The 14249-nt window shown below is 50.6% G+C and overlaps 1 protein-coding gene across 1 annotated transcript in view; it reads right to left on the bottom strand.

Moving 5' to 3' along the window:
- The window catches only part of HID1 (HID1 domain containing), a 28989-nt gene extending 16821 nt beyond the window's left edge, over window positions 1-12168 (bottom strand). The window contains exons 1-3 of the mRNA XM_030506436.1: window positions 11928-12168; window positions 4154-4303; window positions 1997-2167 (exon numbers count right to left, since the gene is read on the bottom strand). Coding sequence (XP_030362296.1) covers window positions 1997-2167; window positions 4154-4303; window positions 11928-11993 — 387 coding nt within the window. The 5' untranslated portion in view covers window positions 11994-12168. The remainder of the gene's footprint in view (window positions 1-1996; window positions 2168-4153; window positions 4304-11927) is intronic.
- Window positions 12169-14249: the final 2081 nt, after the last annotated feature.

Genomic DNA, 14249 nt, shown 5'->3' with positions numbered 1-14249 from the left:
GGAGAACTTCCCCACCACGCCCTGGTGCAGCAGGGAAAGGCGGGGAGCAGGAATGGCAGGAGCTTATCTATCTGCGCCAGGCCCCTGCCAGTCTGCACACAACACACAGCTCTTCAATCACAGCAGGCAGCTAAGGGAGATAACAACCTGGGGGGCTGCCTCAGCAGCAGCAGGAAGACTATTGCCAAACAGATCCTGGATGTCAGGAGAAACCCAGAGAGCATGGCTGGAGGCAGCACAGCAAAGATGCTTTTCCTTGGGCTCTCAGGCAGAGATGAAGTGACAAGCATTAGGGTCCAAGAGGATTTCTTTTCCAAGAATGATCTTTGCTAAGATCACCTTGGCTGCTGGAATGAAAGTCCCTGCAGGCTCTGGGTACCACCACATCCAAAATAGTGATGCACACCAACCCAATAGACCAGCACACAGCCCAGACTCCCTCACAGGAGGGAGGCACCCATGCCCCAGGAGCTCTGCCATCCATCACTGCACCATGGAGCAGGTGAAGGGTAATTGCAGAGACATTTACTAATGTAGCCATCATCTTCCCCTTTGGTTCCCAAAGAGAAATCAGCCTTCAGACCACAAAGCTGTTACCTCTAGATTAGACACAGCCCCAGCTTCCCTTAACATCTCTGTTATCCCTGCCAGGCAGCTGAGCCAGCCTTAGAGCTGCTCCTGCACATGGTTAAAGGATGGAGCACACTGCACCACAACAGCTCCTCGACATTCAGAAGGTACAACGCAGCAGGAGGGTTCACACATGCACTGGGCTGGATCACTATAAAGCTGACTCTCTCTTCTAGCTGCTGAACAAGGTGCAGAAACAGTAGTAACAGCAGCCTGGCTGGATGAGAGCTCCAGGCACCCCGCATGTGCCTTCCCAGAACAAGCTCCTCCATTGTTAAGCCTCTCCAGCACTCCTTGGCCCCTGCAGGGATGAAAGGATGGACAACCACCACCCTCCCAATCAGACCACACAACAGAGCAGGGCTAGCAAAGACTTCCCATTCCACCACCCAGAACTTCCCCTTGAAGTGGCCTCAGGCAGAACAGATTAGAGGTGACAGGCAGAGACAGCTCAAGGTGCAAGGTTTGTTCTGTACCAACCACTGCCAACCCTTTGTAACAGTCCCCAAAGACACTGCAGGGCACTGAGCCATCAGGGAAACCACACTCTTCAGTGCAGCCACACTGACCTGCAGCTTCAGGACCTCATAGGAGAGAGCTCTCTATGCACAGAGAGGCAGCTCCTGAAGGAGCAAACAGGCACATGTATTCCTGGCCTAACTCAGCTGTGTTTTCAACACTGTTTCTGCTACTTACAGGAGATCCTAAAGCACTTTCATCCTGTTCCTTCCAGAGACACAGACGAGCATTATTGTGCCTGCTCTCCAGAGACATAGGGAGGTTCAGAGCCTCCCCTGAGGTTATTCACATCACTGACAGAGCCAGGAACAGCACCTAATTCTTTAACCATTCTTGTTCAGTTGTGGGATTCACCTATGGGGCTACATTCCTGGTTAAAACTGTTTCACTCAGCTCATAACAGAGTATTGAGTTGTGATGCTGAGAGCTTCTCTGGCACTTGTTGCTTTAAATGCGACATTGTAAAGTCAGTGGAAACTACAGCCTGTTTCAATTTGACATGAATCTTAAATCAACCTTAGTTAATGGAACAAGGTCATTTCAGTTTAAGAAAGTCATACAGCCTTTAGTACTGCTCTCGTGTTCATTTCAGTTCACACCTTCCCTTACACTGGAGAAGCTTTCCCTCACATACCACTGCTCTCCTACAGTTACACAGCCAAGTGAAATACTCAGATGATGCAGAAACCTCTGCAAAACAAAGCAGCTGAGGGGGAGAGAAAGAACAGCAAGAATGAAAGGAAGGAAAAGAACTCAGAAGGTGCCACCTGATTTTTGACCAAATAGAAATAACTGGAATAAAGTTGCCCCCAAGTGTACAAAGAAGAATAAGAGCTAAGAGACAGACCCCTCCTCGGCCAGCCCCAGGGACAGTTGACCAGAAGAAACCTCTCCAGTCTGGGTCCTCGAAGATGTAAGGCAGGATGCGGGTGAGGAGCCGGCAGCAGTTCAGGATGATCTGCCTCTCCTTCTCGGTGTGGCAGCCGCTCTCTGCTCCCTGCACCAGCTTCTCCACAGCCTGAAGGAAACAAAACCAAAGACAGGTATCAGCCTGGACACAAGTTAGCAAGAGTTGGGCAGGTCTGTCGTGCTGGCGACACCCTCAGAGTCATAACCAGCTCTTGGAGCCCATTTTCTCAGGGTTCAATGGTACAGATGCTGCTGCTGTTTGAAACGCTGCAGAAATAGGGGTAAGGCTCTAAACAGACCCTCTTGAATTGCTCCTGTCCCACTAAAAGAGACCTCACATAGCAGGGTTAATCTGTGCAGCACATGTGTCATGCCATGTGAGAGACAGCCCCAAAAGGCTCCTTCCAGCCCTGCTCCGTGACACCACACACTGACAAGAGCAGCTCAGATTCATCAGCTGCAGCAAGCACCCAAGAGGCAGGCAGAAGCAAGGCACAGCGCTGTGCTGCACGGCGTGAGGTGCTGGCAGCGGGAGATGGCACAGGAACAGGTCTGACAGCTCTGTGTGTGCTGTTGTGATTACAGCAGGAACCTCTCCTCACTCAGGAGGTGGGAGCAAAGCTGCTGCCTGGGACTATTAAGTGTACAGATCGAGCCTCCAGCAGAGTCTGTCAAGGCCCTGCTGCAGAGGAGGGTGCCAGGCCAGGTTTCTTGTCAATAGGACTGGTGCTCTGGAAAGAGCTTCGGTGCTGAGTCTCTGCAGTCCAACCAGTCACTGCTGAACCTGCCAACGGAGACAGCCACAGGGTTTTCCAGAATAGGATGTGGGTCTTTGCCAGGCAGCAACCACAGTCCCCAGGGGCAGCAGCAGGAGGTTTTACCCACAGGCAGAAAAAGGCAGCTCCTTCTCCCAGCAGCTGCACCCACTTGCTCTTACTACTCCCTGATCCCATAGGGAAACAGAGGGGGGAATGAAAGCCAAAGCATTTACCAAGGATCCCCCTTGCTGCTTTTAATTCATGAGGTCATGTGTCCCTGCATGTTTTCCTAGCAGGCTGCTTGGGTCACAGCCTGCACCACTGCTTTAATGGGTGTTTAAATGCTGGTTGTGGAGTCTCAGTCTGGTCACACACCGCCCCGTGACTGAGCTTAACTATTCTTTCAGGCACATTCATGACTCTGTACAGCCTAAGCCTGTAGCCAGGACTGCAAATGACATTTCAGCCATGCTCTTGTGCTCTCCATGAACACACGCAGCATTGCTAAGTCCAGTGGCACACTGCACATGGAGCATGTCAGGGCCCTCAGCCTGGCAAAAGCACTGCAGGAGTCTGTAGGCTCCTCTGACCCTGATAGCCCAAGATCTAAGGCTCCTGGATAAGCTGCTCTGCAGCCATCAGGTCTCCCAACACATCTGGTTCCTGTAGGGAGAACAGCTCATGTTTTAGTCTTGGTTTAGGGGTATAGAGGACACAGAGTCAAAGGGGTTGTGTGGTCAGTAGAGGTCTCCTCAGCCCTTCTCCATCCTCAAGCTGCCGATGCCAGAAGCCAGAAAACAGCACTAGGGAAGAACTATTCCCTTTTCCCTCATTTTTGTACTCTTTCTCAAGTATCCACCACAGGCACCTGTGTGAGGCACGATTCCCAGTCACAGGCACCTTCAGTATGATTCAGTAGGTTTTAACCACGTTTTGTAGAGCAGAAAAGAAAAACAGGATGGCAACAACCATTTGAAACTGGGAAAACGCCATTCCAAACGTTCCCAGTACTACAGATTCAAGGCTACTCTTTGCATGGCTCAAATCAGGAGCACAATTAACACCTGCACTTTCCCAGGCAGAGTAAACCTCAGGCTGTTGCTCACCAGCTTGACAATTTGCCAAACCCGGAGGGTAGGAAACGTGAGTCCATGTGCCTTGTGCTCCACACAAAGCCATGGCAACACCAGAAGCAGCAGCAGGGATGCCCTGATGTCACAGCAGAAGGAAGAAAAGTCTTAGGATCTCCCTTGAATTTCATCCAGACACTCATACAGTGACAACCTCCACATCCCTCTGGGATCTACCAGCTTGAAGTAAGGCAGCACCAACCTTACCTTATAACACAAAGTTGCCAAGTTTGAAGGTGATTCTTCTCTCACTGCTCGGATCTCTGCAGCTGGTACAAGGGCAAAGACATCCTGCACTGAAGTAGCTGTGTCTGCCCAGAACTGGTCCCAAAAGGCATCATCTGTTGCCTCCACAGGCTGTGGAAAGACAAACATGGTTACAGAACCACCATTCTATTAAGTCCAAACACCCAGGTGATGTATTCCAAGATCTTTACCAATGCTCTCACAGCTCTGTCACCTTCAGAGCAAGCCAAGGATACCCTGAGTGTGCACTGGAATTACTTCTGTTGCAACCAAAGTCTCGAGGAAGCAATCAGAGACATCTCACACGAAGGCACGAACAGACATCTCACAGAACTCACCTCAAAGCACTTACAGATCCAACCCAATTGGTCTTTCTGAATCAAATATTTATAAGGAACTGGGCTGTGCAGCTGATTGCTGCAAGCTTGGTTCTTAAAAAGCACTAAGTGTGCAATTCAAAGGGGAAGATGGAAGGAAGAGGCTGATAGACCAAAAAAACAATCCATTTCAGACTCATGGTCTGAGAAGCTTCATCCCACCCTCCATGTCTGGGAACACACCTCTTCCCATTACCTCTTCTGGCTCTTCAGGTACAACCTTCTCCTTCACCAGCACTGTAGTCCCCTTGCTACAGTGGGAGGATGAGTATTCTCCGCGAGCCCGCCCTGAGACCCCATTACCAGGGATGCTGGTCTGTTTGCCAGGCCACAGCTGGAAAGACAGCTCTGCACATCTGGCTGCAGAGTGCCCATGTGATTTCCCCCAGCTTCTTCCTCATAGCATGGCACCTACTTGGAAAGCAAAACACCACCAATGACAACCTGGGTGTCAGGTTCTATGTGGCTGAACAAAGAGGACTGCACCTTGCTTTGCTCTTATAGAGCCAAAGAGCATTCCAAAGTGAAGCAGAGGCTCGCACACACAGGGCCAGCTGTGCCTCCAACCCTGCGCAAGCACTTTGATGCCACTCCCCAGATGGTGAAAGCACCAGCACTGTTTGCTGAACAAGGAGGCATCTCCATTACACAACATCTAAGGCATCCAAAGCTCTGAATAACCAGGAAAGACTTCACTTTTCAGCCAGTTTAAAACAGAGCACAGCTCTCCCCATCTAAATGTTAATCCTTGCCAAGAGGCATCACCCAAACAAGGCTGGGAGCACTCATCCAGCCCAGGGGTGGGATAAATACCTGCCTATTTATGCCCAGCAGTATAGAAGAGATGGATGCACATCAGAGGAGGAAAATGGAAGCTTTTCCAGAGGAGTTTCCCCAGCCATGCTGAGGGGTGGTGGCAGATCAGAAGAGCCATCCCCTTGGCTTGAGGTGAGGGGGAGCCTCCTGCCTGCAAGGGCACCAGCTCCAAAGCAAACAGCAGCTCTCTCCAACTGCAGTAACCAGCCCTGTGGGTGGGTCTCTCCTGTCAGATGGGAAAGGGATGAGAAAATGAACATGTGTTTAACTTCAACAATTCCTGCTCACTCCCAGCTCTGCTGCAGAAAACCCGCCCAGCTCTCTGCTGTCTGAATGCAGCTAAGACACAGCTCCAGGGAGAACAGCTCACTCACAGCTCTGGCACTGAGAAGTGCTCCATCTCCCCTCTGCTATCACCTCCTGAATTAACAGCCACAGTCTTAGAGCACTGTGTGTCACTATCACCCAAAGGCCAAAACGTGAGAGGGACTGCCCCCAAACTGGTATAGCAGGTTATTGCCCTGCAGCTCTCTGCCTTAACGCTCCAGTGGTGCAGAGGCTGCTTATCTCGTGTCCTGGTCCTTCCAGCCATGCAGCAGATCCACCCAAGCGACTCTCCAGACTTTAAAAACACAACCAGAGTAAAGCCATACACATGTTTAGGCATTAGGAAAAAATTCTGCACTCTGAGGGTGCTGAGGCGCTGGCACAGGGTGCCCAGAGAAGCTGTGGCTGCCCCATCCCTGGCAGTGTTCAAGGCCAGGTTGGACACAGGGGCTTGGAGCAACCTGCTCTAGTGGAAGGTGTCCCTGCCCGTGGCAGGGGTTGGAGCTGGAGGAGCTTTAAGGTCCCTTCCAACCCAAACCAGTCTGATTCTATGATCTTCTTAAACTGCTCTAGTGCTGAAACCCTCTTCATTGCATCACCTGGCCACCAAAGCAAGCTCCCACCAAACATCTTCCCAAGGTTCAAGATCACAGCTCCTCAGAGGGGATCCATAGGAAACACCAAGTGCTCAGCGCTGACTTCCAGCTTCCTGCGTGCTCGGAGGAGCTGCACTCTTTGTAACCTGGGCCTGAAGTGGAAGCAAAGCTGTTTTGCAAACCTCAACTCTAATCAGACTCCTCAAAAAGAGCCAAGTATTTGGAAATCCAATCTATGTAACGCACGAAACATCCTACCCCTTCTTTCAAGCCTGGTACCACAACCATGTGTATAATTGCCACATGTACGCGCTGGCTGCCTGCCACAGCCACTCCCACTGACAACAGGGAGCAGCAATTGCTGCTAATTGGAGCTCATGCATAAATAATGCTTCACTGTCATCTAGAGGGGAAGCAGAAACCATTTCCCACCAGCAGACACAGATCCTTTACCTCCTGCTTGCCTCAGGCCTGCTCTGAGCTTGAACACAGCCGCTATTCTACAGATGGTAACACACCAGTGAAGGCAGATGGAAGAACAGGGTCTCTGACTAAAAGGGCATGGAAGTAGAGAAGCTTAGCTGCAACATTGGGTGCTGCAGCCACGTGAATGTCATGTCTGCCATCTTGGCAAGCAGATGATGCTAAAACACTGGTTCTTTCGGGTTTAATAGCTGCAGCAGTCAGCTCCTCGCCAACAGATGGTATCCCCTGTACAATCCTAGGCCATGGATTCAGTACTGAGTCACTCACAGCCCCACAGCCCCCCTGGTTTAATTAACAGTCTGGCATCACGAAGCTACTCCATCCACGTAATATTCATCCCCTTGATAGAACATTAATGGATGTTTTTAAGCTGATTGTGTTCCGCACGCAGCATCTCTGGGGATCTAAATATCCATTTCCTCGTGCTGAGCTCACCCAACAGCCCGTATGTAGCTCACAGAAAAGGGAAATACAGAGACCTAGAAGAGGTTTGTTCACCAGCTATGGATATCTTCATTTGGAAATGTCAGGATTTAGTTACAAGCAGCACATGCTGCAGTAACAAATCCCACAGCTAACCTGGACAGTGCTTTAACCAGAAGAGCTCACAAGGAGCTGAATCCTGACCAGCAATGCTGTGAGCTGGGGCCACTTTGGATCCTCCAGATCAGCATGGATGTGTCCTCTTTCAGAGAGGGAGCTGCAGCACGGATGAAGATGTTCCTGATGTTCCTCCTGCACAGGGCAGACAACCAGCTCTGCACCAGCACAATGAGAATTAGAACTTCACTGTTGCTGGAAGAACTGAGGGATCAGTAGCTCAGCTCTACTCTGGAAACACAACTGGCACATCTGGAGAGCAAAGGAAGTTCCTGACCCACCACGCACCCCAACACAGAGGCTGCTGCAGTTATCACCTTGCAGAGAGAGATGCTGCTGCCTGAACCGAGCTCTCCACACCAAAGGGATGAGGTGACAGTAGCACAGAGGGGCTGCTGAGACCACAGTGGGCTGAGCTGAGGTGATGTGACATCTCAGAGCAAACAAGAGGGAGACTTCCCTTCAGTTCACCTGGGCAAGGTGTAAAGACCTCCCCCCTGCATGCTGGCCACACAGAGCTGGAACCAGTCCTACTGGACACTTCCAGTCTTTATTTCCCAATAGTTCTAAATGTTGGGTTTCAGGTTCTTTAGAGCACACCACACACATGCTGTAGGAGCAGAAAACACTCTGTTTACAAGCATCTTGCCAGTTACTGAACAGGGAATCATAGCTCCAAACAGGCAATCCCCAGGCATCCAACAGGATACCTCACAGGAAACAGGAACCCAGAGTGGAGCTGACCACGTTCTATAAACAGGAAAAGGTCCTGAGGCACAGCCTCTCCTGTTCATTACTGTCCTCAGCCTGGTGCTAGCACCACCTTCGCTTTCTCTTTCAGATACAACCCCTCACAAACTCGTGCAGGGTGAGTGTTTGCACCCTCCTCCCAGCCAAGCACTTTCTGCACTTCCACCTTTACATCAAATCCCCATTCCCAACAATTCCTCCACCAGGTCCTTACCAGAAGACTGTCCTTAAACCAATTCTGAAGTTGCTGCAAACCATCAGCAGAGAATCAAGGGGACAAGCAGCCACTAGTCTGACTGTATTCTCTTCTTGCTTCTTGCCCACACGCCAACTGAGCATCCCACCAATGGAGCCAAGGGAGCAAGGAGTTCAGGGCAGGGACTCTCCTTCTTCTGGGAGTCAAGAGGAGAGTGGGTTCCTCATCCCTTACCAGGGTTTCTAGCCAGTAGTACCCAAACTCAGGAATGTAACAGCAGCATGTTCCTTTCCACCCAAATGAGGCAGAACTGTGACCAGAGAGACATTCGTGCAGCACTTGGTGGAGCTCTAGGAGACGAGGCAACCCTGCAAGGCCAAGGGATTAGTTTGAGGCAATTTACACCTTTGTACCCCCTGCTTGTGAGCCACTGTGCAAAAGGAAAGGGAGAGGACAGATTTATTCAGAACATTAATAACTAGCAAGATTTCCCCCCTGCTGCCAAGGCCAGCAGCTCCACACAGAGCAATAGCAAGCTTTTCTGGAGGATCTCTGCAGTCAGCAGGGCAGAATCAAGGACAGACCCCACATGAGTGTGCTGCTGGTTCTCTGCCCCCACAGCAGACAGCGTGGCAAAGGAAACTGCAAAAGGGGATTAGTGCGAGTCTGGCAGTGAAAGCCCAGGACAAGTGTCAGCTGTGTGCACTGTTAGTTACAGCTTTGCTTTTAAGACAACAACTTTGCTTTTGATCAACCTGAGACAAGCTTGAACGCTGTTAGAAATAGGCTGCGAGAAACCTCCATGCACAAGATGTACTTTTATCAGCCCCAAATTAACAGCCTTTCCCCATCAGAGAGAAAGAAAGGACTGGAGTTTGTCCCTCGTGTCTGATCCTTCCTGTCTCTTTAAAAGCAGAGGCACAGCTAGCACTAAATTCTACCAAGCTGCTTCACAAGATCACAATTCCTTATCTTCCAGTCGGCTGCTTGCAGAAACCATTTAATCACCAACTGGCACGAAATGAAAACGTGTTTCCCAGCAGACTCCCAACTTCAGCTCCCTGCTCTACCTCTGACTAGTCATCATCCTGACATTCCCTTCACCTCTTAAGGAGACAGCATTTTCATGGGCAATTTGGGAGGGCTCACACCTTCCCTGCGATAAAGCACACCTGGTTTATTATTAAAGGGTGGCCCTATCCATTTAAAGGTGTGCAGTGTAAGGTAATATATAACATATGAAAATCCTAAAGCCCATTTTCTCCATGTATGATTATAAATATACAACAGTAGCATAAGCCAATTCCTTCCTCCTGGTACTACTGCCATTTTTTAATCACTGAAATCATTCTTTATCAATCCTCTTACACCTTCAGAGCTTCTCTTTGGAGAAAACCAAGGAATCAATTTCATTTGTGTCCAGACTTGGTTCAACTTCTAAGTTCTTGGTTCCACACATGCTACAAGCATTCAAGGGTTATGTTCCTTACACATTTATTTTAATGTTCATAGGGGAACACTCATATTTTTGAATTAACAAGAAATTATAAGAACTTATCTTTAGGAAAAGCTTAACTTCAGAGACAACTGAACCTTCACCAGTGAGTGAACAGTGCTTTCTGCTCAACTTCCTTCCATCAGAGCCTTGGGAAACACCACATCGTGTTTATTACTCCAGTAATAGTGAGTATTACTAAGCTCAGGGTTTCATGTTACTGATGATTGGACACAAATCTATTTGTCCAGCCACCTAAGGTCAGAGGAGAAGGCTGCAGAGAAGCAGACACGCTGCTGAGGAAGCAAGGTGTGTTCTGAGCTAAGAGCTTTGAAGCACTTGCCACTGTCCACTACCGCAGCCTGGGTTTGAATCCAGGGTTCGGCAGGAGGAGGCTGCTGCTGGTGGGAGCTCCGGAGCTCCGGCAGAGCGCAGTCACACATCCTGCACAAGCAAACAGCGGTGCCCTTCTGCAGTATGCAAATATGGGAGCGCCAACACCCCACCCTTCTTCCACATGGCAGTTCAGTTGCACCTACACCACAAAGACCTGAAACGAATCCAGCCAAGAACGAAGCTTTTTCCTCCTTCCTTTACGTGGGGCCCCAGTGAAACTTCTTTCATTACACACGTCGATAAAGCAGGGGAGGGGAGCTCTCTCTTCTTGGCTGGCGATAGGAAGGATTGCCTCATACAGGATTCTCTTTGTGAACAGCAGGCTGAGAAGATCCCCACAGGCTTGATTTCCCCTTTAATTTCACTTTACACACACATTTCCCAGTGGAGGAAGGATGGTCCAAAGCTGAAGGCAGTCTGAACTATTTGGCATCCAGAAAAGACTTTGGAAGAATCCCTTAAAACATTAATTCATTCACTTCTCTTTTTGCCTAGGGATGTTACAGAACATCTACAACTGAAAGGTTTGAAGATGATGTTCAGAAAAGCCCCTCCTGAGCGATGCAGATAGAAGTGATACTGCTTTAAAAAGTATAAACACAGCTTCTCAAAGGCTTTTCCAGCCTGATTCATTTCCCAGTTCTAGGCTTCATCTCTTGAGTTTTCACAGATTTTCTCCCGTTGTCCCTTTGCATCCATATCCTTTTCTGCTGAATTCATTCCTCATTGTTAAGCATCCTTCTGCCATCATCCCTAAGTTTTCTTAGCAGTTGTTATTCCCTTACTACCAAAGGTGGATCATAACAGCAACTCTCCTGTGTAGCTCATAAGAATCCAAGATATGATTTCTCAACAGAGCAAAATCCCTCTGCTTAGACAGAAGGACACTACTCATTTGCTACCAGCATGCTGCCATCACTGACTCTCAACTTACACAAGAACCAAGCTAGCTCCCAGGGCATGGCAACATCTGTTAGACCTCTGGGCAACCACCCTCCTTATAGACAGCCCTGACCGCCTTTCACTCCATTCCTTCTCCTCTACAGCCTGCAGAAATAAAGTGTTATTTCACAGATGGAAGCTGCTTCTACTGCAAAAGGCTCTCTCAACAGCATGGATGGCCAACAGCCCTTTGAATAAGCTATTACCCCAAAACAAGGTTTGCCACCAATTATTCAGGGGGGAGAAAACAACAGATACAGAAAAGGAGGCATTGGCAAAGCTTGCGGTGATGTAAACCTGCAGCTGAATGCATGAGGAGCCGTGGACATCGCTTACGACAGCAGCGTCTCAGCCTGCTACCACCAAAGCACAAGATGTCAGAGCGCTGTGATACAGGCACGGCCCTGCCACGGCTGTGCCCAGGGGAGCCCGGCCTCATGGCGTTACCGGGGTCCCTGATGGGGCCGGAGCCCCCACGGGCTCCGCAACCTCACGGCGAGGCCTCACCGGGGGACGGACCAGGGCCAGCCATGGCTGCAGCCCCCCCCCGCCGTGTTGTCACCTCCACCCCCAGCAGCCTCACAAGGAGCCCGCCCCGGCCCCCTTCCCTCAGCACCAAGGGGTGCCCGGGTGCTGTCAGCCCGCCCCGGCCGCCTCGCAGCCCGGGGAGGCCGCGCCGCACGGCTGGGCGGGTGGCTCCGACATGGCGCCCCCCCCCCCCCACCTCACCCACCGCCCGACATGGCGGCCTCACCTGGGTCTTGGTGGTGAGCTGGATCACCGCCTTCCTGAAGTTGAGCTTGGAGTCGGCGCTGCCCATGGTGCGGCCCGGCTGGGCTGGGCTGCCAGCCGCGGCGGGCAGGGCAGGGCCGGGCAGGGCTGTCCCCTCACGCCGCCGGTGCCGCCTCCCCTCCTCGGGCAGCCGCTGCCGCCATCCCCCGTCCCCGCGCCGGCGGCTCTCCCTGCCCGCCTCCCTGCTGTCAAAGCCGGCCTCGCAGGTCCAGGCCCTCCCTCCCCTCCTCCCGCATCGCTTCCTCCTCCCACGGCCGCGGCTCCTCCTCCGCCAGGCTTCCAGCCCGCCCCGCTCCTCCTCCTCCTCAGCCTCCCCTCCTTTCCCATCGCCGTTTACCGCCCCTTACCCACTTCATCCCTTCATCCTCCTCCTGGCACCCCCTTCCCTACCGCCATCCCCTTTCCAAACACACTTCGCTTCCCATGGCCATGCTCCCCCTACACGCTCCCTCATTGTCACTCCATGAGAGCCCATGGCAGAGCACGGCATTCCTCATTTCCCCCACCTCTTCCAGCCGTTTCTCGTTCTCCCTTTTGGCTTCGGCTCCCTCCACCTTCTCCACGCCTCACCTTCCCTAACAGCCCCCTTCTCTTCTTCCCTACCTTTTGCTTTCTCTCCCTCATAAGCGTCCTTTGCCCCCCATCTTGCCCCTTCTCCCCCTTTCTTCCTGCATCCTTTGTCCCCTGAAGCCCCTTTGCTTGGCTGCTCTCAGGCACAAGCCCTATGACAGCTCCAGAGAGCCTGGATGGTCAGGAGGAGCAGTGGGATGCCAGGGAATGCCGGCTCTAGCAACCCTAGTCCTGGGTTGAAAAAGGCCAAGAACAGGAGGCTTGTAACAGGTGCCATGTGCAAACACCTTTTAACAAGCTTGTTGCATATAGTGGCCCATTAACCCTAACGGAATTCTACCCACCTGCAAGGAGAGGTTGTTTTATAACCCTGGGGAGTGGGAATTCAGGATTTGGCCCTCATTGAACACCTCAAAGCAGCTCTTTGAGGTGATTCAGTGTCTCCTTTGAAGCTATCCTCAGTTTTCTGCACTGAACCGCAAGCTGGGCTTCTTGGTGTCGCTAAGTTACATTTCACATGCTCAGCCCTGCAAACCTGCTTTCTTCAGAGGAAATGAGGTAATTCTAAAGGGTTTTGCAAAAGGAAGCAATTTGCTGACTGCCCAGCTGGGGCAGACTGTGGGAATTCTCATTTGCTGGCATATAAACTGGACAGGAATCACCGGTGTTTGATCATATCGAGTGACGGGTCAGATCTGAGCCGTCCGTGTGAAACCTACAGGAAAATGTTTTCCCAATATCATGTTGCCTGGCTTTTGCTGCCAGAGACAAGGGATTTACACCCAAGCACTCACTCCTATGGGAACGCTACATAGATAAATGATAATCATTTATATTTAGGAACAGAACACTTCTCACAGGCAACTATTTTGCACAATTAATAGAATAGCTCTGTTGGAAGAGACCTACAAAGAACCATCATCTAGTCCAACTGCCTGACCACTTTGGGGCTGACCTGAAGCATGTTATTAAGGACATTGTCCAAATGCTTCTTCAACACTGATAGGCAGGAGAAAATTGAGGTTTTCTCATTTCTGTGTTAAAATTGCTTAGAAAAAGATCTAGGAGCCAGTCAGAGGTGGCTTCCTCCCAGACGCACAGAAAGTGCTTGGTTATCTTTGCTGGGTTATAAATGCCAGGTTAAAGCAAACTCCTCAATCCTGGTCTGCAACAGCATTAAAGCAGAAGACTTCCCTAAATTTTGCAGATATATTGATGTGTATAGAGAGGTCTATGAGGGGAGAAAGGGAGAGGAATAACCTACTATTTCTCTTTTATTCCCTGCTTTATCTCCCTCCTCCTGTGCTGTACACATGAGCTGAGTACTAGTCACTGCTTTAATCACCCAGGGGCTCCCAGCTGCCTGTCACTGCTGGAATGGGTGGAATTTTGTGACACAGATCCCATCTTTTCTGGATGCACAGTCTGCTGCTCTTGCGTAAACATCTTCTATTGCCTTTTCTGTTGGCAGCACAGCAAGGTAAAGCAATCAGTAAAAACCCAGGAGTTCCATCACACAGCAGGCAAATAAAACTTAAAAAGTCATCTAAACCCACTGACACATGAGTTCATTTGGACCTTGGAGTCTCTGATGGGTGCCAGGGCTGACAAGGACAAATAAACCTCCTTGCACCAAGCTCCACGGTAGCAAGGAAGAGAAAAGCCACCTTCTCTAACCCTCATTCCCTTAAGCTGAAAAGCAAGTGCCAAAATT

This window comes from Strigops habroptila, chromosome 14, assembly GCF_004027225.2.
Source record: "Strigops habroptila isolate Jane chromosome 14, bStrHab1.2.pri, whole genome shotgun sequence".
NCBI classification, from domain to species: Eukaryota; Metazoa; Chordata; class Aves; order Psittaciformes; family Psittacidae; genus Strigops; species Strigops habroptila.
The sequence above is the reverse complement of the archived record's forward strand: the minus strand, read 5'-3'. Positions and strand labels throughout refer to the sequence as shown.